The sequence below is a fragment of the Carettochelys insculpta genome, chromosome 16 (assembly GCF_033958435.1).
Source record: "Carettochelys insculpta isolate YL-2023 chromosome 16, ASM3395843v1, whole genome shotgun sequence".
Classification (NCBI taxonomy): domain Eukaryota; kingdom Metazoa; phylum Chordata; order Testudines; family Carettochelyidae; genus Carettochelys; species Carettochelys insculpta.
The window spans coordinates 28,615-53,011 of NC_134152.1; the positions used below are offsets into that span (position 1 = coordinate 28,615).

The 24,397-nt window shown below is 50.9% G+C and overlaps 1 protein-coding gene across 15 annotated transcripts in view; it reads right to left on the reverse strand.

The window, feature by feature from the left end:
- Positions 1 to 1,836: 1,836 nt before the first annotated feature.
- Positions 1,837 to 24,397, reverse strand: part of LOC142021530 (uncharacterized) — a 36,354-nt gene continuing 13,793 nt past the window's right edge. For 3 of the 15 annotated variants that reach the window (XR_012647698.1, XR_012647702.1, XR_012647701.1), the window contains 3 exons: positions 19,369 to 19,559; positions 17,626 to 18,459; positions 1,839 to 2,312 (listed from right to left, as the gene is read on the reverse strand). Coding sequence is in view for 8 of the 15 variants with exons in the window: in XM_075010446.1 (XP_074866547.1) it covers positions 18,414 to 18,459; positions 19,369 to 19,559 (237 nt within the window). In the remaining 7 variants the exon portion in view is untranslated. Of the gene's footprint in view, positions 2,313 to 13,794; positions 13,965 to 17,140; positions 17,330 to 17,625; positions 18,460 to 19,368; positions 19,560 to 21,468; positions 21,720 to 24,397 lie in introns of those variants that run through there. The other 12 variants (XR_012647700.1, XR_012647699.1, XM_075010449.1 and 9 more) reach the window with 11 other exon arrangements.

Below are 24,397 nucleotides of genomic sequence, written 5' to 3' on the forward strand. Positions count from 1 at the left end.
ACTGCTCAAAGAGCAACCTAGGAAATAGCTGACAAGAGAGAGGGGATCACATAATTAAGCACATTTTAACTAGTGCATATCTGTGCTGAAGATTGTGCACAGCCACACTATGTTATTGCCATAATTAAGGAAATCCCCGTTTAGTGGAGTGTCACCCCATTGCATGAAATCAACAAGCAAAGTTTTGGTTTCCTTTTTATTAACATGAGGAATTTACTTCTGTAATTATGTTTACATTGCTGTTTACAGATCACAATCATGTATGTCAGGGCTGAGCAAACTTTTAGGTCACCAGCTTCCCCCTTTCAATTCTGGAATTAGCCACCCCCCACAACCTCTGGGAGAACCAAGGGAAGGTATGGGGGGGCCACTCAGAAAGCAGATGGAAATCTCAGGAAGGGGAAGCTGGCAGACTCCAGGGGATGCCCCAAAAGGGTCGAGGGTGTTTGGAGGTAGGATAACTGAAGGTACCAGGGATGGACCCCAAGAGAGTACCTTATCAAGCCAAGAACTCACCAGTTGCCCACTCCACTTTTCAGGGCCCCTATGCATTCTGATTCGCCCAGCAGCAGGCATGGGTAGGGGAGGGCACTCACAGAGCAGCTAAGCCAAGAGCTGCTGCAGGGAGGGAAAAGAGGGCCACTGCAGAGTGAGGTGGGAATGGGAGATAAAGCCAGCTCTCTAACAGGACAGACAAGGCAGTGAGTGCTGCACAGGGCAGATGACAGGAGAAACGCTACAAGGGATGTAGAAGGGAAGAGATGGCTGCACCCCCGCCTTTTGAAATGTCACCCCAGGGGATGGACACCCCCACTTTGCACACTCCTACTGTGTATGATGCTTTAACATTTGACTCCATTGTAACTTGAAGTATCATATAGGGAAACTTATTTCCAAAAACACAACAGCAGGATCTGAGAGAACACTTCACTGACAGCTATCTGGACTAATCCTATCTCGGTTTCTGTTTACCCAAGCATTGGTAATAATGTACTAGACTGATATACTCTTGTGAGAGTAAAAGGATGAGGCAGGTTTTCTGGTCAAAGATTATGCATACTCTACTATCTTGACCAGTTTTCCCTTCAAAACTAGTTTGGTCGTTGAAGTAGCCCCTGTAGTTTTTCCACCCTTCCTAAGAGCTAAAAGCACAGTTACCTGAATCTTGGGCAAGGAGACAAAACTGTCCAGAGGCAGTCATCAATTCTGAGTCTGCTCGGACCAAAGGCAGCAACTGCAAGTGGAGCATTTATGCCTATGAACACAGTTGGTGGTCTCCCAACATTAACTGACTTCCCAGCTGTTATTAAAAGTTTGTTTTCTAAACTCAGACTCTTCACTTGGGAGGAAGCATTGCCTTTCAGCTATGCAGGGTAGTGAGTATATTTCCCAGGATACAGGGCTTGGGCTTCAGCAGGTTCTGTTTCATTGATGGAAAGGAACCCTCTGAATATTGAGCCTAGCCTGAGCAGCTCCCATCTCCACGCACAAGGAGAGACAGGAGTTATTTTACAAATTATCATTTAAAAACAATTTGAAAATAATCCTTTATCTGCACTGCCTAAAGTGATTCCCTAATTTTTGGTAAACAGTGCTGCTAAAATGATTTACACCTATATTTACAGTCTAGCAGCACCCATAATGGACTGTATAAGTTTTATTATATTGCACTTTGGCATTGGTAATAACTCTCCACATATCTGATGACTAATGTGGTAGTCTGACAGTTTCAGTGACTCACCAGCATGCATGTACTCCTTCTGTGTGCTGCCCTGTCTCAGCACAGGTAGCCAGCACCACAGAATCAGATAATAGATGAAGACACCAGACCAGATTTGTTGGTAAAACATGTTGCATCCTATATGACACACAATGAAGCAACAAAATGCTTGAATGGCCTGTAACTTAGATCAAAGAGTGCTGTTTATAGAACAGAAAATAAAATTGTTATACCAATAAAAATGCTTGCCTTTATTGATTAAGACATATTACAGTGAAAGACACCACAACCCTATCTTTGCTGGAAGGGGAGACTCATGGAAAGAATAAAAGCTCAAAATTGTGAGTAGGTTTACTACCATACTGAAAGTTGCTGTGGGGGTGAGTGAGAGTAACAGGATTCCCAGAGAAGGAAAAGCAAAGTATGGATGTGAGGGGGGCTTGCTGCACAACAGGTCAAGCCCGGATCTGTTCACTCAGCTGCTTGATTAAAAACTCAGTCAGATTCCTCCTTTGTGATCATTATCATAGAACCACTGACATCTTGTGTTCTGTCTCTGTTACTCAGCACTCCTCTTGACTCAAGAAGTCAGCTGTAAAACACAATACACAGAAAAGCTGTTAAATTCCACCCCAACTTTGAAAGACTTCACTAACAAGCACATTCTGCAGCATATCTAACCACTTTCTCATTGATCTTAAGATGACACACATCTCTGGAACCACTATCAAAACAGTGAGGGTGAGCTCAGAGACAAAATATACAGTTCTGGCTAGTGGAGCAGCCAGAAATCATTCTAATTATCTCACACTTCTCCACAGGGGACAGAGGGAGCAACTGACATTCAAGAGGGCCTGGGGCTCTGGCCCATGGTGATGGTGCCAGCAGCTGCAGACCTAAGCCCCTCAAATCCCCCCTTGCAGCACTATGCTACAAGCTGCAACCAATACGCAGAGGAGAGACGTGTGCCATTATCCAAGAAGCACTGAGGACTGCCTACCCTGATCCCTTCACCCAAAATCCCACCCCCTTCTCAGAGCACGTACAAACCCTCTCTCCAAACTCCTTTCCCAAGGACACAGTAAGGCTGTCAGCTCCATTGCAAACCCATGTAACTCTAGAAAACATCTAATTGCTGAAATTAGGACAGAAAACCAAGACTCAACTACTGAATGACAGCAGTTTCTCCTCTAGTCCCTATGAGCCCACCTAAGTATGATGTTTGTCCTTAAGCCTGTGACTGCACAATACTATGGGACAGAGTCCTACAATGCCTTTTTCTGCCTTACTCTACCCCATCATCCAAACTCCCACCTTCACTGGGCGCCTCACATCCCTGTTGTGTTCCATTCTACTTATTCCCCAAGCAACACAACATGCACAAATAGCAAAGAACCTGGTGCCAAAGCATGAGTAAGCCCCCCACCCTAATAGCAACGGGGAAGCAGAGCTACACAGCCCACTCTGCTTCCCCAAGTCCTAGCCCTGTGGCCCTGCTTCTCAGCACCAGGGAGTGCATGGGTGGTGGGGAGGGTGTGGTTCACCCCTTCCCCAAGCCTCCGTTCCCACACGATGGCTGGGACTAAACCACTCTGCTGCCCACTGATACCAGTGAGTGCACAGACGGATATAAAGCCGCTGTCAACTTCTGGTCCCTGCCAGGACGTTCTGGGTTCCCCGAAACCCAGGACCTCTGGGAGCTTCCACAGCTCTGGCGCCTGTTGGCCCCGTATCTTGCTCCCCACGACGAGCGAGCTCAGGCCCCTCTGCGCCTCTCCGCGTGCTGTCCCCGCGCAATCCCGTCCCCTATACAGTCAAGCAGCCCCGAACTCAGACAATTGCCTGCATCGCCCAGCCCTCTCCACCAGCTGGCCGGCTTCTCGCACCCAAGAGTCAGTGAGTGACTCAAACCCTTCCCGCTACTAGCCCCGACAGACCCAGCCGCGGGTTGTGTGCGTCACAAAAACCCTTCCCCGAACTATGATGCTCCGCATCTCACCCATCAACAGCGTACATCGCCCAAATCCTTCCCCAGATGGACTATCGTGCATCACCCAAATCCTTCCCCAATGGGAACTGTTCACTACCCAAAACCTTCCCAACGGAAGGGGAAATGCGAATCACGCAAATCCTTCCCCCAACGACCGACTGTGCATCACCCAACTCCATCCGCAATAGGAGACAATGCGCCTCACCTCAATCCTTCCCCTGACGGCCGATCGTGCGTCTTCTAAATTTCATCCCAAGTAAAGCGCGGAAGTACACACCACCCAAATCCTTCCGCTGATGAGCGAACGTGCATCACCAGATTCCATTTCCCACGGGAAGAAAATGTGCATCACCCAAGGCCTCCAACGACCGACTGTGCATCACCCAAATCCTTCCCCACTGGGTTCGGGGGGGGGGGGGGTGCGTCCAAACACTTCCCCCAAGGACCTAGTGTACATCGTCCAAATTCTTCCCCGGGGCGGCATGTGCCTCAGCAAAATCTTTCCCCTGTTGCTGGAGTGCATATTATCTAAATTTTTCATCCAACAGCTAAGAACATATAGCGCAAATCCTTTTCCAACAGCAACTCTGCACCACCCAACTCTGTCCCCACTAATTGTGTGCATCATGCACAGCCTTCCACCACTAGGGGAACATGCATTATCCATTTGCTTCCAAAAATCTTTTAGGTGCATAATACAAATCTTTCACCCGTGGCACTCTGCACAGCATCCCGATACATCCTGCAATGCTTGGGTGAATTATGCAATAGTGGGGGAACATGAAAGGTTTGCCCACAATTAACTGCAGCAAACTGACAGGGTGGATCACCAGAGCCATTTCCCCAATTTGTCAGTACCTCACACCACCACCATGCTCACTGTATGCATTGTTAAAAACTCTCTCACCAACTAGGGTATAGTAACAAAGAGGAAGCCATGCTAGTCTATACACTATCAAAACAAAAAGCAGTCAAGTAGCACTTTAAAGACTAGCAAAATGGTTTATTAGGTGAGCTTTCATGGCACAGACACACTTCTTCACACCATACCAAGATTGTCTGCATACTTGGCTCAATCTAATTCTTGACCTTCCCCCCAACCCCTCCACTCTCTAATTTGCTCACCTTGATTATTTTTCTGATTTGTCCTCCTTGCTTACTGTTTTTGGTTCTCTGTGCCTTAAATATTGAGTCTGTTCTGGTCTGGCTATGGTCTGAAGAAGTGGGTCTGTCCCACGAAAGCTCACCTAATAAACCATTTTGCTAGTCTTTAAAGGGCTACTTGACTGCTTTTTGTTTCAACTAGGGTATATTTCATTGCAGCAAGTAGTGTTCACTGTGCATCACCTCCTACCTTCCCCAGTTTGATATACCGCACTACACACCCACACCTACCCTGTTGTAACTGTGTGCCCTCCAAACACGTCACATGGGGACATTATGTGCAATAACTCTAATCCTAACTGAGTTCATCACCCTAATGCTTCCCTCACCTTTACCATACAGAGTCAGCCCTGTGACCCGTTTACATCACCCCCCCATTCCCAGGCTACCTGTGCATCGCTGCAGCCACACCCATACCAACCCTATTTACTGGGTGTGATGGGGTTCAGGGGTCCCCCTGCACTGCACCCCGTCTGCTGGCAGGATTGACTCTCACTCAGCAGGTACTACAGAAGGTTTATTAGGCAACAGATACCCAGTTTCTCCCAGAAGCGACAGCACAGCAGCCCGAGACAGTCCTTCCAACCCATCCTGGGGAGAAGACCCCGAGGGGTGCCCCTCTGGGGTGTAGCTTCCCCCTCCTCAGGCTGGCTCCTTCCAGCTCCTCTTTTCCCAGCTTCCTAACTGCCGCCCCCGATTCAAAACTCAGCTCAGCTCCTCCCTCCTCTTTGTTCAGGCAGAGGTGTTACCTGCCAGTTGTAGCCCCAGGGTCATCCTTAGCCACTGGGAGCTGCTGCTAGCCTCAGACATCCAGCCTGACTCACACATGCACTCCCCCCACTCCATCACATCTCTCCCCCCTTCCAGACCGAACTGAGCAGGGTCACTTAGCCAGTGACCTGGGGAAGTTCGGGGCCCTCCCTGCGTGACAGGGCATTGGCTATGGTGTTGTTGTTCCCCTTCACGTGGACCACCTCCATGTCGTAGTCCTGCAGGAGCAGACTCCACCGCAGGAGCTTGGCGTTGGCCCCTTTCATGTGATGCAGCCAGGTCAGGGGTGAGTGATCGGTGTACACAGTGAAACGCCATCCAAACAGGTACGGCTGCAGCTTCCACAGTGCCCACACCATGGCCAGACATTCCTTCTCTATAGCTGCGTAGTTCTGCTCCCGGGGCAGCAGCTTCTTACTCAGGTACACGATGGGGTGTTTCTCCCCTTTGTCATTCACCTGCATTAGCACCGCCCCCAGCCCCACGTCTGAGGCATCGGTGAACACCAGGAAGGGTTTGTTGAAGTCCGGATTTGCCAGCACTGGGGCCCTGACCAGAGCCTCCTTCAGCGCGCAGAGGGCCTCTTGGCACTGCTCGGTCCAGACCACCTTGTCAGGCTTTCCCTTTTTACACAGCTCCATGAGGGGGGCTGCGATGGAGCTAAAGTGGGGCACAAACCTCCGGTAGTACCCTGCCATTCCAATGAAGGCCTGGACCTGCTTCTTAGTCTGGGGTTTGGGCCAATCTTTGACAGCCTCCACTTTAGCTGGCTCTGGCTTTAAGCGGCCGCTGCCCACCTTGTGGCCCAGGTAGGTTACCTCAGCCATTCCCACCTTGCACTTCCCTGCCTTGATAGTCAGACCGGCCTTCTGGAGTCAGTAAAGCACCTGCTTGACCTGGGACACATGGTCCTCCCACGTCTGGCTGAAGATGCAAACGTCGTCCATGTACGCCAGGGCAAAGCTCTCCATCCCTTTCAGTAGCTGGTCCACCAGACGCTGGAAGGTAGCAGGTGCCCCCTTGAGGCCAAAGGGCAGGACCAGGAACTCGTAGAGCCCCACAGGGGTGATGAAAGCCGACTTGAGCCGGGTATCTTCGTCTAATGGCACTTGCCAGTACCCCTTGGTGAGGTCTATGGTGGTGAGGTAACGGGCTCCCCCCAGCTTGTCTAAAAGGTCATCAGGCCTGGGCATGGGGTAGGCGTCCGAGACAGTGATGGCGTTAAGCTTGCGATAGTCCACACAAAACCGAACAGACCCATCTTTTTTAGGTATTAACACCACGGGAGAGGCCCAGGGGCTGGAGGAGGGTTGGATCACCCCCAGGACCAGCATGTCTTCAACCTCCTGCTCTATGTCCTGAGCCATCCTCCCTGTGGCTCTGAATGGCACACACTTGATAGGGGCATGGGTGCCTGTCTCTATTCGGTGGACAGCTAGGTCAGTGCGTCCAGGTTTGTCAGAGAACAGCTGTTGATGCGAATGCAGCACCTCCTTGATTTTCGTCTGCTGGGCAGAGGTCAGCTGGTCTGAGAGGGGAATAGACTCCAGCAAGGAGCTGGCTTCAGCCCTTGTGAGTAAATCCACCAAGGGATCATCTCCCTGCCCCTCCCAGCGTCTGCACACGGCCAGCACCAAGTTCTCTCTGTCCCAGTAAGGTTTCATCATGTTCACATGATAGACCCGATGGCTGTGGGCCCAGTTTGACAGTTCCACCACATAATTTACGTCATTTAGCTGTTTGATGACCTTGAAGGGCCCATCCCAGGCCGCTTGCAGCTTGTTCCGCCGCACAGGTACAAGGACCATCACTTGGTCCCCGGTGGCATAGGCTCGGGCCCTGGTGTTACGGTCATACCAGACCTTTTGCTTCCTTTGGGCCATGGAGAGGTTCTCCCTGGCCAGGCCCATGAGCTCGGTGAGTTTTTCCTGGAAGGTCAGTACATACTGTACCACTGACTCCCCTTCAGGAGAGGCCGTCCCCTCCCACTCTTCTCTGAGCAAGTCCAAGGGCCCCCGTACCCTCCTTCCGTACAGCAGCTCAAACAGGGAGAACCCCGTGGATTCCTGGGGCACTTCCCTGTATGCAAACAGCAGGTGGGGTAAATACTTGTCCCAGTCATGGGGGTATTGATTCATGAAGGTTCTCAGCATCTGCTTCAGAGTCCCATTGAACCTCTCCACCAGTCCATTGGTCTGTGGGTGGTAGGCTGTGGCCCAGGTGTGCCGGACCCCACACTTGACCCACAAGCTTTGCAGTAGGGCTGACATGAAGTTGGACCCCTGATCTGTGAGGACCTCCTTGGGGAACCCCACTCTGCTGAAAATGGACAGCAGTGCATCCGCCACGGTGTCAGCGTCGATAGAGGTCAGGGCCACTGCTTCTGGGTATCGCGTGGCAAAATCTACCACTACCAAAATATATTTCTTCCCCGAACGCGTTGCCTTGCTGAAGGGGCCCACTATGTCTATAGCCACTTTCTAGAAAGGCTCCTCTATGATGGGCAGTGGCCTCAGGGCAGCTTTCCCCTTGTCCCGGGTCTTCCCCACCCTCTGGCAGGGATCACAGGACAGGCAATACAGACAGACAGCTGCAAAGATCCCTGGCCAAAAAAAGTTCTGTAACAACCTTCTCCTGGTGCGGTGGATCCCCTGATGTCCTGCGAGCGGGACATCATGGGCTAGGTACAGCAACCTGCGCCGGTACCTTTGGGGGACCACCAATTGCCTCTGGACCTTCCATGGCTCCGCTTTGCGTCTGGGAGCCCATTCCCGGTACAGGAATCCCTTTTCCCACAGGAATCTCTCCCTGCAGCCCTCCCCCAGCTGTGGAGCTGGGCTGAGACTGGCCAGTTCCCTCAGCTTCTGCAAAGAGGGGTCTCTCTGCTGCTCTGCCTGAAATTCTTCGGCTGGGGCAGGGGCAGGGGCAGGGGCAGATGCTACTTCCCCATCCCTGTCTGGCTCCAGCACCCCTGGCCTGTGAGATCTGGTTTTTGGGGGCCCCCTTTCTCTCAGGGTTGGCCCCTGTGGCTCCTGTGACTTTGGCTGGGCCTGTACCCCTGAATCTGGGGAACGCATCCCTCGTTTTCTTTGGCTACAGGTCAGGACCAGGGCACGAGGGCGTTCACCTGGCCAGTTCTCCAGGTCAGCCCCCATCAGTACATCCGCCGGCAAATGGCTGTGCACGCCCACTTCCTTGGGGCCTTCCTTCTTCCCCCATTTCAGGTGCACCCTCGCCATGGGCACCTTGAAAGGGGTCCCATCAATTCCTGTTATCGTCAGGTGGGAATTGGGTATCATGCAGCCTGGTGCCACCACTCCAGGTCGGGCCAGCGTCATGTCAGCGCCTGTGTCCCAGAACCCCGTGACCTTTTTCCCCATCTACCTCGAGGTGTTTGAGCCGTTTGCTCCAGAGGTACTGCCGCCCCCACTGTGTAAACTGACCTCTGAGCATTTGGTCCCCCTGGTGAGCTGGTCTTTGGGGCGGACTCAGCCCAATCCGAGTGCCTATTGTCAGCACCACCCGCCTTGGCCGCCAGCCTCTCTGGCTTCTGGGACTCCACCCAGTTGACTCCACGACCCCCTGGCCTGCTCAACCTGTCTGGGAGCTTGGGGCACTGGGCTGCTCTATGCCCCTTTCGCCCACAGCGATAACAACCTGGGTCTTGTGTCCCTCGGGCCAGCTGCTCTGCCCAGGCTCTGTTTGGCTCTCTGGGGGGTAGGTGGCTGGCCCCTCTTTCCTGGGCTTGCCCAAGAGGTGGTCCCCTCTGTCATACAGTCAGGGACCGGTCTCTCTGAGATTCTCGGTCTCTCCGGGACTCCCTCTCCCTCCGTGACTCCCTCTCTCCCCAGGACTCACTTTCTTTATGGGGCTCACTTTCAAACCTGGCCCGGCTGTTGGTGAAGTCATCTGCCAGTTTCCCTGCATCATGAGAGTCCCCTGGCTTCCGGTCCACGAGCCACACCCTCAGGTCAGGTGCGCACATCTCGTAGAATCGCTCCACGACCGCCAGCTCGATCAGGTCCTCTACGGACTGGACTCCCATTCCGAACGCCCACTTCTGGTAGTATTGCTTCAGGCGGGCGGTTGTATCTACATGGGTTTCCTCTGGCCTCTTCTGCGCCTCCTGGAACTTCTTCTTGTACATCTCCGGAGTCAGCCCGAACTTATGCAGCAGGGCCTGTTTGAACCGTTCATAGTCCCCAGGCTGCAGCCCCACCAGCTGGCTGAGCGCCGCGGCGGCCTTCTGGCCCAGCAAGGGGGTGAGGTGCCAGAGCCACTCATCTGGGGGAACCTCATGCAACTCACAGGCTCGCTCAAAGGCGGTGAGGAACTCGTCCATGTCCCCTGGGTCCTGACACTGGGCCAGCATACGCGTCTCCAAGTGACTGGCCACCCCGAGCCGTCTGGCCCTCTCCCCGCTTACCGCAGCTGGGGCCTCTTGGCGTCTCGCCTCTGCCATGGCCTGCTCATGCTCCCGCTCTCGCTCTCTCTCCTTCCGTTCTCGTTCTTTCTCCTCCCGCTGTCTCTCTTGTAGCTGGCACTCGTGCTCACGCTCTCTTTCCCGTTCCTGGCGCTCGTGCTCACGCTCTCTTTCCCGTTCCTGGCGCTCACGCTCTCTTTCCCGTTCCTGGCGCTCCAGTTCCTTTAATTTCACCTCGAGCTCCAGCCGTCGCAGCTCTGCGGTGGGGGACTCTGCCCGCGATGGACCACCGCTAGCTGAGCGCGACCTGGCGGGCACTGCGTCTGTCTGACGGCGTCGAGCCCCTGCTCCTGTCGGAGAATCCGAAACGCTTCCCGAGACTGACCGGCCACTTTCTGCCAGGACAGGATCTGCCCCCCCAGATCGGTCATTCTCTTCCAGCTGGGCAATCAGCTGGGCCTTGGTCGCCTTCCCCACGGTCAGGCCCCTCTCTCTGCACAGCCCCGCTAGCTCTGCCTTCAGGAGTCGGGTATAATCCATCTCCCCGCTGCCTCCCGGGGTATCCACTCACCAGCAGCAGCTGCAGGAATTGCTCTGCTCCCCCTCTGGCTCTTGTGCAACTCCTTCTTTCTCTTGTGCTCAGACAGCCACTGCTGGGAGCTCATCCGTGGGTGCAGTGCATCCCACTCCTGACACCAGTGTGATGGGGTTCAGGGGTCCCCCTGCACTGCACCCCGTCTGCTGGCAGGATTGACTCTCACTCAGCAGGTACTACAGAAGGTTTATTAGGCAACAGATACCCAGTTTCTCCCAGAAGCGACAGCACAGCAGCCCGAGACAGTCCTTCCAACCCGTCCTGGGGAGAAGTCCCCGAGGAGTGCCCCTCTGGGGTGTAGCTTCCCCCTCCCCAGGCTGGCTCCTTCCAGCTCCTCTTTTCCCAGCTTCCTAACTGCTGCCCCCAATTCAAAACTCAGCTCAGCTCCTCCCTCCTCTTTGTTCAGGCAGAGGTGTTACCGGCCAGTTGTAGCCCCAGGGTCATCCTTAGCCACTGGGAGCTGCTGCTAGCCTCAGACATCCAGCCTGACTCACACATGCACTCCCCCCACTCCACCACACTGGGTTCATTATCATAGAATCATAGAATACTAGGACTGGAAGGTTCCTCGAGAGGCCATCGAGTCCAGCCCCCTGGCCCAATGACAGGACCAAGTACTGTCTAAACCACCCCGATAGACATCTATCTAACCTGTTCTTAAATATCTCCAACGATGGAGATTCCACAACCTCCCTTGGCAATTTATTCCACTGTTTGACCCCCCTGACAGTTAGGAACTTTTTCCTAACGTCCAGCCTAAACCTCCCTTGCTGCAGTTTAAGTCCATTGTCTCTTGTTCTAGCCTCAGAGGCCAAAAAGAACAAGTTTTCTCCCTCCTCCTTATGACACCCTTTTAGATACATGAAAACCGCCATCATGTTGCCCCTCAATCTTCTCTTTTCCAAACTAAACAAGCCCAAGTCTTTCAGCCTTTCTTCACAGGTCACGTTCTCCAGACCTTTAATCATTCTTGTCGCTCTTTTCTGGACCCTCTCTAATTTCTCCACATCTTTCTTGAACTGTGGTGCCCAGAACTGGACACAATACTCCAGCTGTGGCCTAACCAGCACAGAGTAGAGCAGAAGAATGACTTCTCGTGTCTTGTTTACAACACACCTGTTAATGCATCCCAGAATCATGTTTGCTTTTTTTACAACAGCATCACACTCTTGACTCATATTGCGCTTGTGGTCCACTATAACCCCTAGATCCCTTTCTGCTGTAGTCATTCCTAGACAGTCTCTCCCCATTCTGTATGTGTGAAACTGATTGTTCCTTCCCAAGTGGAGCGCTTTGCATTTGTCTTTATTAAACTTCATCCTGTTTACCTCAGACCATTTCTCCAATTTATCCAGATCATTTTGAATTATGACCCTATCCTCCAAAGCAGTTGCAACCCCGCCCAGCTTGGTATCATCTGCAGACATAAGAGGCATACTGTCTATGCCAGTATCTAAATCGTTGATGAAGATATTGAACAGAACCGGTCCTAACACAGACCCCTGCGGAACCCCACTTGTTATACTTTTCCAGCAGGATTGAGAACCATTAAGAACTACTCTCTGAGTAAGGTTATCCAGCCAGATATGCGTCCACCTTATAGTAGCCTCATCTAAATTGTATTTGCCAAGTTTTTTTATAAGAATATCACGCGAGACCATATCAAATGCTTTACTAAAGTCTAGGTATACCACATCTACTGCTTCTCCCCTATCCACAAGGCTCATTATCCTATCAAAGAAAGCTATCAAATTGGTTTGACATGATTTGTTCTTTACAAATCCATGCTGGCTGTTCCCTATCACCTTACCACCTTCCAAGTGCTTGCAGATGATCTCTTTAATTACCTGCTCCATCATCTTTCCTGACACAGAAGTTAAGCTGACTGGCCTGTAGTTTCCTAGGTTGTTCTTATTTCCCTTTTTATAGATGGGCAATATATTTGCCCTCTTCCAGTTTTCTGGAATCTCTCCTGTCTCCCGTGATTTTCCAAAGATGATAGATAAAGGCTCAGATATCTCCTCTATCAGCTCCTTGAGTGTTCTAGGATGCATTTCATCAGGCCCTGGTGACTTGCAGACATCTAATTTTTCTAAGTGATTTTTAACTTGTTCTTTTTTTATTTCAACTTCTAACCCTACCCCTTTCCCACTAGCATTCGCTATGTTGGGCATTCCTTCATCAGACTTCTCCATGAAGACCAAAACAAAGAAGTCATTAAGCATCTCTGCCATTTCCAAGTTCCCTGTTACTGTTTCTCCCTCCCCACTGAGCAATGGCCCTACCCTGTCCCTGGTCTTCCTCTTGTTTCTAATATATTTATAAAAAGCATTCTTGTTTCCCTTTATTCCTGTAGTTAGTTTGAGCTCATTTTGTGCCTTAGCCTTTCTAATCTTGCTCCTACATTCTTGTGTTGTTTGCCTATATTCATCCTTTCTAATTTGTCCTTGTTTCCATTTTTTATTTTGATCATGCAAGATCTCCTGGTTAAGCCAAGGTGGTCTTTTGCCATATTTTCTATCTTTCCTACACAGCAGGATAGCTTGCTTTTGGGCCCTTAATAATGTCCCTTTGAAAAACTGCCAACTCTCCTCAGCTGTTTTTCCCCTCACTTTGGCTTATTAAAGTCTCTTCAACCTCGCTACCTTCCTGGTGCCACCTCCAACAGATTCACCGTATGCCTCACCCAAACTATGTACTGCTATAGCTAATGAGGTACCACACCACTCTCTCTTCTCCCCATCTCCCATGATTTACATCCCTTCCTATGTTCCCAGGGCTCTTGAAAGCTTGCCGATGGGGATGCACACCTAGAATGCCTGCCTGTGTTCTGTAGAAGGAGATGGCACAAACAGTGGCAAGCACAGTGACAGAAATATTGCGTTGGCCAACACATGAGAACAGAGAGAGAGAGAACCTACGAAGGGAAGCAAGTCACCACATGGAAGAATCCCCCTACTTCCATTCATCTCCGCAGGAGGACCTTCCACATGTGCCCAGAAAAATAAACCGTCAATGAAAATGGTGACCTTGTCTCCCTTATAACCACTGCTGCTGGTCGGGAAGCTCTGCTTACAAACACAGCCTTAAGTACAGTGTTCCTAGCTGCAGCCAGGGGAACTATGAGCAGAGCCCTCGCCAAACCAGACACTTATCTCAGGTCACAGCGGTGGCTGCCCCGCTCCCAGCTGGAAGACTCTTGCCTTTCGTTGAGAAGTCTCAGACTGGCTGCCCTCACTCTCCTGCCATCCCAAGACAGGACTAGACTGACAGGTGACACCTTTTCCCTTGGTACTCAACCCTGTAGAAGTGGAAATAAAGTACTTAACAACTTAATCGGCAAGGTTACGTTACCCCTTCTAGCATCTAACACAGTAGAGCTCTGCCATCAGCTATCCTTCTCCCATCACCGCTAAAGAACAACTAGAAGAGAGCTCATTGCCCATATGTACAAAATAGTCACTCTGCACGGCAGATTATTCTCCCTTTCCCAACTCAATTCTATAGGGCCTGTGAAACATTGTACAGTGAGTACACACCAGCAATTAAAAAAAAAACTTTCTTCACCCACCCACAATTATGGAGGAAGACAGAGATACTGTCACCAAAAACTTCCCTCCCCACCCTGTACCTAGCTGTGCTTTTCCACACCCAAACTCCTCATGTAAACATTGCATGCATTACCCCAACCCTTGCCTGAGATTCTTCTATACCATTTCCCCACCACCACCCAATCACTGGGTGCATGTCACCCAAACTCTTCCCCGGTTAGCTACTGGTCACTGTCCCTCAATCCCTTTTGGTCCTAGTTCTATAGCAGGGCAACTGAACCATGTTCACAGTGTACATCACCCCAAAACCCTGCCCTGACTGCCTGTGCATTGTCACCCCCAGCCACTTCATGTCCACAAAACACCCACAATCGTTCCAAGCATCACTTAATCACTTCCTTCAAGCTAGATTTGTGGCCCTGCCTAACCCTAACTGCACAGAAAAGACTTGTCAGCACAGAAGCCAGAAGCAGTCACTACAGTCCATCATGGGGCCCAGAAGAATGTCCCCAAGCCAGGGCCCTGCCCTCCTTCTCATCTGCCCATTTAAAATTTAAACTGGCCAGGCCCCTCCTGCTGCCTTTCCCTATTTCCCAGGGGATGGGGGAGTGTAACCTAGGCAACCAGATTTCACAAGGGCATGGAAGGCCCTTGCCTATGAGTGATAAGCAGGCACACCCAAACGCATCTGACTGTGCATTGATACTATGCCTAGGGAATCTGAGGCACCCCCACAGAGTTACTATAGGACAGTAGGAAACATAGGTAAAACAACAAGGTAAATAAAATCCCCAACAAACTCCACTTGGTCACATTATAGCACAGAAATCCCCCATGTGCTAGCTTTGCAACACAGCATTCACCCTACATTAGCCCGACCCACGCCTCTATGGGCTATGTACATGTCCCCAGCCTTCCCCAAACAGGGGCAGGCAGTGCACAGCCCCAGCAGCACAGGGAGGGTTGGCAGTGCACAGCCCGCCTCTACCCTAGGAGCACAACTCCAGCATTTTGGGCAAGGGGGGGCTGAAGCCCATGCAGCCTCAGGAGACTGGGAGAGCGACTCTGAACGATAGGAGGCTTCTAGGCAGGAAGACTCAGCTAGGAAATGACCAAGCACTCAAGTGCAGTTCCCTTCTGGAAAGCACACCCAAAACAACAATGTCCAACACTGTAGAGAAATCTCTATGCTGCAAGATAATAAATTTGCACACTATTTCTGTGTGGAAGAAGATATGTACAACTTCTCTTCCCCCCTGCCCTCACCAATAGAAATTACACAAATTGGGTTTAATAAACAGAAGAAGATTATAGAAACTTACATTTTAGCAAACAGAACAAAACAGCTTATTAAGCGCACAAATCAAAATACAAACACTAAGTAAACAAAACACGCATATTATGTTTACAATCTTGAAAAGACTGGGTCAAACTATTCAAAGAGGTAGCCATGTTAGTCTTTATCTTCAATAACAACAACAACAATTCCAGTGGCCCCTCACAGACTAATACATATTTTGGAGCATAAGCTTTTGTGGGCAAAGACCCGCTTCGTCAGATTCTCATGAAGCGGGTCTTTGCCCACGAATGCTTATGCTCCAAAATATCTGCTACCCTGTAAGGGGCCAAAGGACTTCTTGTTGTTCTGGGTTAAAGCCATAATTTCCCACTCTGCCTGTTGTTTTTAGGTAAGCCGCTTACTTTCTGTAGTTTAGAGTACTTATTATTTCTCTTCATATCCTAGAATCACCCAAAGACCTGACCAGGGTAAAAAGGCAAGGGCAAAATCTCCACTACTCAAGGATCAACTCTGCATCTATTGAGTCTCCTGGTGTCAATTTAGTGGGTCTAGCAATGAGCCGCTATATTGACTGCTGAACACACTCGTCAACACTAGTACTACACCAGAACAAAGAGGTTGGGGTAAGTTGATGGGACTGTTCACAGTCCTTCCCCGGTACTTAAGTTTCCATATGGTCTTACTATGCGTATCACCATGCAGCTTCCATCCCTAGTGATAGACTCAAGGCTCCTATTTTGGGAGCTGACACAGCTCAGCCATTACACTAGTCAGAATTCTTCCCTCAGAGGACCAGAGTAATAGATTGTGCTTCACATCCAGGCTCAACATGATCTCCAGTGACTTAAAAACAGTGATGTTGAGGGAAGGACTAAAAACTACAGCACATCTCTATACATGCAGGATGATAAGCATGAAATTATGGTGAGGAAAAGACAATCCCACACAAGGACCGATCCCATGTTCACAGCAAGGCACCTTATCACAGAGATACTGGAGAGAGATAATTTTATAGCGGCTCATATGCTTTCAAAGCACTACTTAGTTCCGCTGTCAGGCAGAACGTCTACTCTGGTTGGGGCTCCTGGATGACTCCTCTGCAAGTGTAGAAAAAGTCCAGCCCAACACATCACTACACGGAGCTCCATGAGGTTTAGGATATTTTTACTTCATCTCCAATTCCCTCTCCCATTTATAATTGGCCTCACACGATGAACAGAGGCTGAGTCAATGATGACAAAGGTACGCTCTTACATCCCCTATCCGCCACAATGTTCCTTCCTACTTCCCCCCTAGATCCCGAGACTTTGCCTGTGGGGACACACACCTAGAATGTCTGCCGTATCCCCTAGAAACAGACATACAAAGTAGGCAAGGGCAAAAAGAAAGAGGAAGAAGAGCATGTTGGCCAACACAATGAAGGGAGAGAATAAGAGGACAGAAGAACAGAGAAACATGGGAGCACAGCAAGCACCTCACTACCTGGAGTCAACTATCTGCTGAGAATAACACTGCCCAAAGAAATAAGCTGCCACTGAAAATGGGAACCTTGTTTCCCTCAAAACCACTGCTCCTAACAGGGAACCTACATTTACAAAATCTCCCTAGCTGTGGAGGCAGCCTTACGTGCAACTAGGTGGGACGTGAGGCAAGCCCATGCCAAACCAGACACTTCTCAGTGACAATGGCAGCTGCACCACTCCCAGACGGGCAGCTCTGGCTTAGCACTGATATTATGCACCAGGGTCACTGATCTCACTTGCTTCCCATTATGTGACAGGAGTAGACTGATGGTTGACTTCTTTTCCCTTGGTACTCGATGCAGAACAAGGGGAAGAAAACAACAAGTTAGCATCCCAGTCAGCAGGGTCACATAACAACTTCTTGTTCCTAACACTGCAGGACTATGCCACCCCTTCCCATTACCATTGTAGCAGTACACTTAAAGACACCCATTGTACATACATCCAAATTAATTACTATCCACAGACGATTTTAGTTCCTCCCCCAGGCTCAACTTCACAGGACCCTTTCCCCAATCAGGACGGTCATATACAGTGACAAAACTTACATTAGAATACAGACTAGGAATTCAGAAAATGACCACTTACTCACAGGAAGGTATGTAGAAGACAGAAAGCTAAGGACTATTCAACATCTCCTTAGAGTATCATCTAAGCAATCAGGTGCATTTCTTCCACCTTGACCCTTCCCAGGGCTCCTGGATAATTCTCCTGCAACAGGGCCAGAAAAAAAACAAAACCAACTATGAACCATCACTACCCTACTCCTATCTATATCAGGTCCAGTCCATGAACAGAGAACCCAACATGGTAAAAAATATAGAAAAATATATGAAGGAACGGAAGCAACAGCCTACCTGGACTCCTCCTGGATCTAACTATTTGCTGAGGAGAACGTTCTGCTTCTGTTCAGAGAAATAAGCAATGCCTGGAAATGGGGATCTTTGTCCCCCGCATAACCACTCCTCATAGTTGGGAAGCTCTGCTTACAAACTCTACTTAAACTAACTGGGTGTTCCAACCCGAGATAGGTGGGCTGTGAGGAAAGTGTGAGGAAAACAAGCATCTCACCACCTGGAGTCATCCTACATCTGTCTGGCTGCTGAACAGGATACACTGCTTATGCCAGAGAAATGAGCAATCCCTTAAAACTAGGACTTTGCTCATAACCAGCATTACTAGTTAGGAAGCTCTGCTTACAACTCCAGGCCTAGCTAGTGGGGCATCCTTACCTGAAACCACATGGGCCACGAGCAGAGCCTTCTCCAAAACAGATACTTATCTCAGTAAAAGCATCTCCTTCCCTATTCCCAGCTGGACAGCTCTTGCCTTGCATCAATGATACTCGTGGACTGGCTGCTCTCACAGGTTTTCCATCATGTTACAGGAGTAGACTGATGCTTTACTTCTTTTTCCTTGCTACTAAACACAGCACAAAGGGGAAAACAAGCCAGTTAGCACCTCAATTGGCAACATCACATAACCTCCACTTTTCATGGCTGGCACACCACTCAACACCACAACTCCCTCTTATTATTGCTACCACGTAGAATGGTGATCATTATTCCTACATCCAAAACAGTCACTCTGCATTGCACGCTATTGCCCCTTCTCCAAACTCTGCTGCTCACTGTACCTGCTCAATCAGGAAAGTCATGGCCTGTCAAGGAACTTACAGGCAGTACAGATGAGGAATTCAGAGCACACACCACTCACAGGAGTTATGCAGAAGGCGGGAAGCTGAGCACTGTTCATGCCTCCTCAGAAGCATGTCCAGCTGTAATGGGGCTCAGGGGTCCTTAGGCTCTGCAGCCCACCCACAGGAAGGAGTGACTCTCACTCAGCAAGAGAACAGCAGGTTTATTAGCCAACAGGGCACAGCATCGTACAGCAGAGTCAGTACAGCAGGCAGAGCCAGCCACTCCAATTCATGTTAGGAAGAGGTGCCCCCTCCTTCTCTCTCTCTCCCAGCTCACACCAATTGCTTTCCAACACCCACGTCCAATTCAAAACCCTCAGGCTCCACCTCCCCCGTTTTCTGCAGTAGAGCTGTTACCTGGTTACCTAGTTACCCTCAGCAGGAACCCCACACCCTCTGTGAGGCCACCCCTCACCACATAACATCTGTCCCCCCTTCCAGACTGAACTGGGTCACTCAGCCGGTGACCTGGGGAAGTTCAGGGCTCTCCCCATAGGGCATCAAATAAACCCTCAGTGCTCCCCTTGATGTGTACCACCTCCATGTCATTATCCTGCAAGAGGTGGCTCCATATCAGGAGCTTGGCATTGGCCCCTTTCATGTGATGCAGCAAGGCAAGTTCCATTGGTTACCTCAGGGTTGGTTGATCTCCGTACTTCAGCCTCTGGTCCAACAGCCACATTCTCAGGTCGGGCAGATGGAGCCCATACAGCTGATCCAGCACCAGCAGATCAAATAGTTCCTCTCCAGTCTGGGCCCCTGCCCAATTTGCCCACCAGTCCATACAGCTCCTCTGTATGGTTGGGGATCCTGGATGAGTCTCCTGCAGAGCAGAGCAGAAAAAGCCCAGCACGAACCATCAGTACACTAAGCACTACTGGTGTGTGAAATCTTGCCTTCATGCCTCCCTTCCTCTACCATCTTTATCAGTCCCACTCGGTGAACAGAACTCTGCTGTCACAGCCCCTCTCTGGCATGAGTTATGTCCTTTCCTATTTCCCCCTCTCTCCTGAGCCTGTGGGAATGCACTCCCAGAATGCCTGCCCACATCTTGTAGTAAGAGACAGCATAAGCAGAGACAGAGACAAAAACAGAGAGACTGTTGGCCAATACGCTAGAGAAGAGAGAGAAGGCGTGAGAAACATTCGGGAGGAACGCAAGCAACTCACCACCTGCACTCACTGTCCTACCTCCATCTATCTGAGGAGGAGGGCACACTCTTTCCTCCCAGAGAAAAGAATAGCCCTTGAAAACGGAACCTTATTTGACGTGCTACCACTGTTGCAAGTTGGAAAGCCCAGGCGTTCCAGCCCACATCTAGGTGGGCCATGAGCAGAGGCACTGCCAGACCAGACACTTATCTCACAATGGTGTCTGCTCTGCTTTCGGCTGGACAGCTCTTGCCAGTCTTCAGTACTGCTTCTGGTCTTGCTGCTCTGCATCCTCAACTGATTGAGTAATCTAAACCAGTTATATGGAAGGCAGAAAGATTAAGGGCTACTCATTTTGGCTTAGAAAGCTATCAAGGCTGATTGGACCCCCATCTATCAGTTTCTCCTCTGGCTGGGGCTCTGGACAATTGCTTGCCAGGCACAACTTAAAAAAAAAAAACAAAAAACAAAAGCCACACATGAATCAGCACTATACAGAGTTCTATTGGTGATTTTAACCATGAAGGCTGGAAGAGGAAAGTTAGAGGATGCTGGTTGCTGTGGGATGGGCTGGGGGTGTGCTGATAAGAAGTGAAGTGGGCGCTCAGTGACCCAATACCTGGAGTGGTGCTGGGATGGACTGGGAGGGCCAGGTTGGAATGGGCTGGAGACGGTTGAGATGGAAGGGGGTGGCTGAAGGGTCCTTACCTGTGCAGATACGGATGGGGGAAAGGTAGCACTTGGGGTGCAGGAGGGGGGCAACCTGGAAAGGTGTTAGTGAGAGTTGGGAGCTAAGGGGGGGTCCCACGAACGGAGAAATTAACTGGAGTGGTGTCAGGGCAGCAAGTGGCAGGCTGGGGTGTGTTAGAGAGGGAGAGAACACCGAGGGGTCCCACAGATAATGGCATAGAGGTGAAGGGGGCAAGGAGTGCAGCTTGGGAGCTGGCCGTAGATGGGAGAGGCCCACATTTGGCTTGATAGGGGTGGGGAGGAACACGGACTGTGGGTGTGGGGGAGGGGGTTGGCTGGGGAAGGGAGAAATGGGCAGGTCTAGGGGTCCCACAGCTGGCTGGCCATGGGTGGCACGGGGGAAGAGGTTGGTGTTTGGCTAGGAGAGAAGAGTCAAAGAAGCACATGGTTGACAGGATAGAGGCAGGCAGCAGGGAGCGCAGGCTGGACGGGGGGCGGGCTGGATGAGAATGGAAGAAAAGGGGGCAGAGAGATCCCAAACTTGACTGGTTAGGTATGGGAAGAAGTGGTGCAGGTTGGGGGCTACATAAGGAACGTAGGAAAACATGGGGACCGAGGAGTCTCACACTGACAGCAAATGGGAGGGCTGAGTGGTCCCACCGCTGGTTGTATGCGGGGGCAGGGCTAGCTGAGGAAGGAAGGAAAGCTGGGGCTGACCGATCCCACTGCTGCCCGCATGTAAGGGGCAGGGAGTGCAGGTGAGGGGCTAGCTAGGGAAGGGAAGAAAGGTGGGGGCGTGGTAAGGGATCCCACTGCTGGCCGACAGTGGGAGGCAGCAAGTGCAGGTGGGAGCTGAAGGTTGCGGGGTTGCACCGCTGGCTGGACAGAGACCTGCGCGGAGAAGCTCCTGGCTGGGGAAGAAACGAACGAGAGGCTGAGATGCGCCCAGGCCGCGCTGCCTGTGACACTTGTCGCTCCTAAACACACCGGAGCTGGCAGCGCCTTGCAACCCGCAACTCCCAGAAGCAGCCGCTCGCCTAGGGCGAGACTCGAGCAACACCACCACACCAACGCCCTCGCGCGCCTCCCAGGGTGCCCTGGGACCCACAGTGGCTGACGGGAGATAGAGGCAGCGAGCACTCCATTTCCCATGGTGCCCTGGGGCCCGCGGTGGCCGACGGGATATGGAGGCAGCGAACACTCCATCTCCCATGGCACACCGGGGCTCGCAGTGGCTGACGGAAGATGGAGGCAGCGAGAACACCATCTCCCATGGTGCCCTGGGAGCCGCAGTGGCTGACGGGAGATGGAGGCAGCGAGCACTCCATCTCCCATGGCGCACCGGGGCTCGCAGTGGCTGACGGGAGATGGAGGCCGCGAGAACGCCATCTCCCATGGTGCCCTGGGAGCCGCAGTAGCCGACGGGAGATGGAGGCAGCGAGCACTCCATCTCCCATGGCACACCGGGGCCCGAAGTGGCTAACGGGAGATGGAGTCAGTTGGCCCTCCGTTTCCCATGGTGCCCCGGGGCCACACTCACTGATGGGACATGGAGGCAGCGAGCACTCCATCGCCCATGGAACCCCGGCTCCCGCAATGGCTGATGGGAGATGGAGAAAGCGACCACTCCATCTCCCTTGGAACCCAGGAGCCCGCCGAGGCTAATGGGAGAGGGCGGCAGCGAGCTCTGTAGCCGAGCACGGCAACTTCTCTGAGCTATAATGTGGGAGAGAAAAACACTCCCGGGTCTCGCCCAGCTCCCCGCCCCCTCCGTCACCTGACCTGGCAACAGCCCCGTACCGTATCGTACCGGTGGGGGGAAGTTCAGCAGATTCATTATGTTCCCACTCGCTGCTCCCCAGGCAGCGCCGCGGGGCGTCCCCGCTTGCCCATGGGGAAACTCTCTCTGCACAGACCTCTCTCTGCTGATCCCACTTTGGAATTCCAAAGGAAATTACAACAACTACTGAAGGAACTCCCTGCTGCTACTCGGGACCTCATTAACTCAGACACACCATATGAACCGCAGCCTGGATTATTCGATTTACTTCCCAAAATCCACAAACCGGGAAACCCTGGACGCCCTATCATTTCAGGTATTGGCACCCTTACCACTGGACTATCCAGTTACGTGGACTCCCTCCTCAAACCCTATGCCACCAACACTCCCAGCTATATCCGAGATACCACCGACTTCCTGAGGAAATTACAAAACATCGGAAAAGTTCCTGATAACGCCATCCTTGCCACAATGGATGTAGAGGCTTTGTACACTAATATTCCACATAAAGACGGATTACAAGCAATCAGGAACACCGTCCCTGATGCCACCACAGCCAGTCTGGTGTCTGACCTCTGTTACTTTGTTCTCACACACAACCATTTCCGTTTTGGGGACAATTTATACCTCCAGATTAGTGGAACTGCTATGGGCACCCGCATGGCCCCACACTATGCTAATATATTTATGGCTGACCTGGAACAACGATTCCTCAGCTCTCGTCCCCTATTACCACTCCTCTACTTAAGATACATTAATGACATCTTTATGATTTGGACCCATGGTACAGAGGCTCTAAAAGAATTCCACAGAGAGTTTAACAATCTACACCCCACCATCAACTTATGCCTCAATTACAACATGCAAGAGAGACATTTCCTGGACACTACAGTACTAATTAAGGATGGCCTGATCAGTACCACACTGTACCGAAAACCTGCTGATCGCTATACTTATCTACACCCTTCTAGTTTCCATCCTGCACACTTGACTAGACTATTGTTTACAGTCAAGCTCTTAGGTATAATCGCATTTGCTCTGATCCAACTGACAGAGACCAAAAACTACAAGAACTTTACCAAATATTCATAAATCTGAATTACCCACCAGGAGAAGTAAAAAAACAAATCGACAGGGCCAGACGCATACCCAGAAACCAGCTACTCCAAGATCAGCCCAAAAAAGCCAAGAATAGAACACCACTGGTCATCACTTACAGCCCCCAACTCAGACCACTGCAACGAATTATTAAAGACCTACAACCTATTCTTAATCAGGATGCTACACTCCAGAAGGCCCTGGGTGACATGCCTGTTTCTCCTACAGACAACCTCCCAACCACATGAGGATCCTTACTAACAGCCACAGTCTATACCCCAGGAACACCAGTCCTGGAACCTTTTCCTGCAACAAAGCCCACTGCCAGCTTTGTCCACATATCTTCTCTGGAAATACCATCACTGGACCTAACCAGGTTACTCACAGAATCACAGGCACTTTCTCATGCTGCTCTACTAACATCATATATGCCATCATGTGCCAACAATGCCCAGATGCTTTGTATATTGGACAGACTTCTAACTCCATTAGACAAAGGGTCAACGGGTACAAAACAGACATCAAAACACTCCAGATCCACAAACCAGTTAGTCAACATTTTAATGGAATGGGCCATTCTGTCAATGACCTCAAGGTATGTGTGTTACTGAAAAGACATTATCGCTCCTTTGTAGAAAGGGAAGTGGACGAACTGACATTTATATTCAAATTCGGAACATTAACACATGGTTTAAATCGTGATGTGAACTTTCTGAGTCACTATAGGGGCTCGTCTGCATACTTAACTTAATCTAATTCTTGATCTTCCCCCCCCCACCCCTCCACACTCTGATTTGCTCACCTTGATTATCTTTTTCTGATTTGTCCTCCTTGCTTACTCTTTTTGGTTCTCTGTGTCTTAAATATTGAGTCTGTTCTGGTCTGGATATGGTCTGAAGAAGTGGGTCTGTCCCACGAAAGCTCACCTAATAAACTATTTTG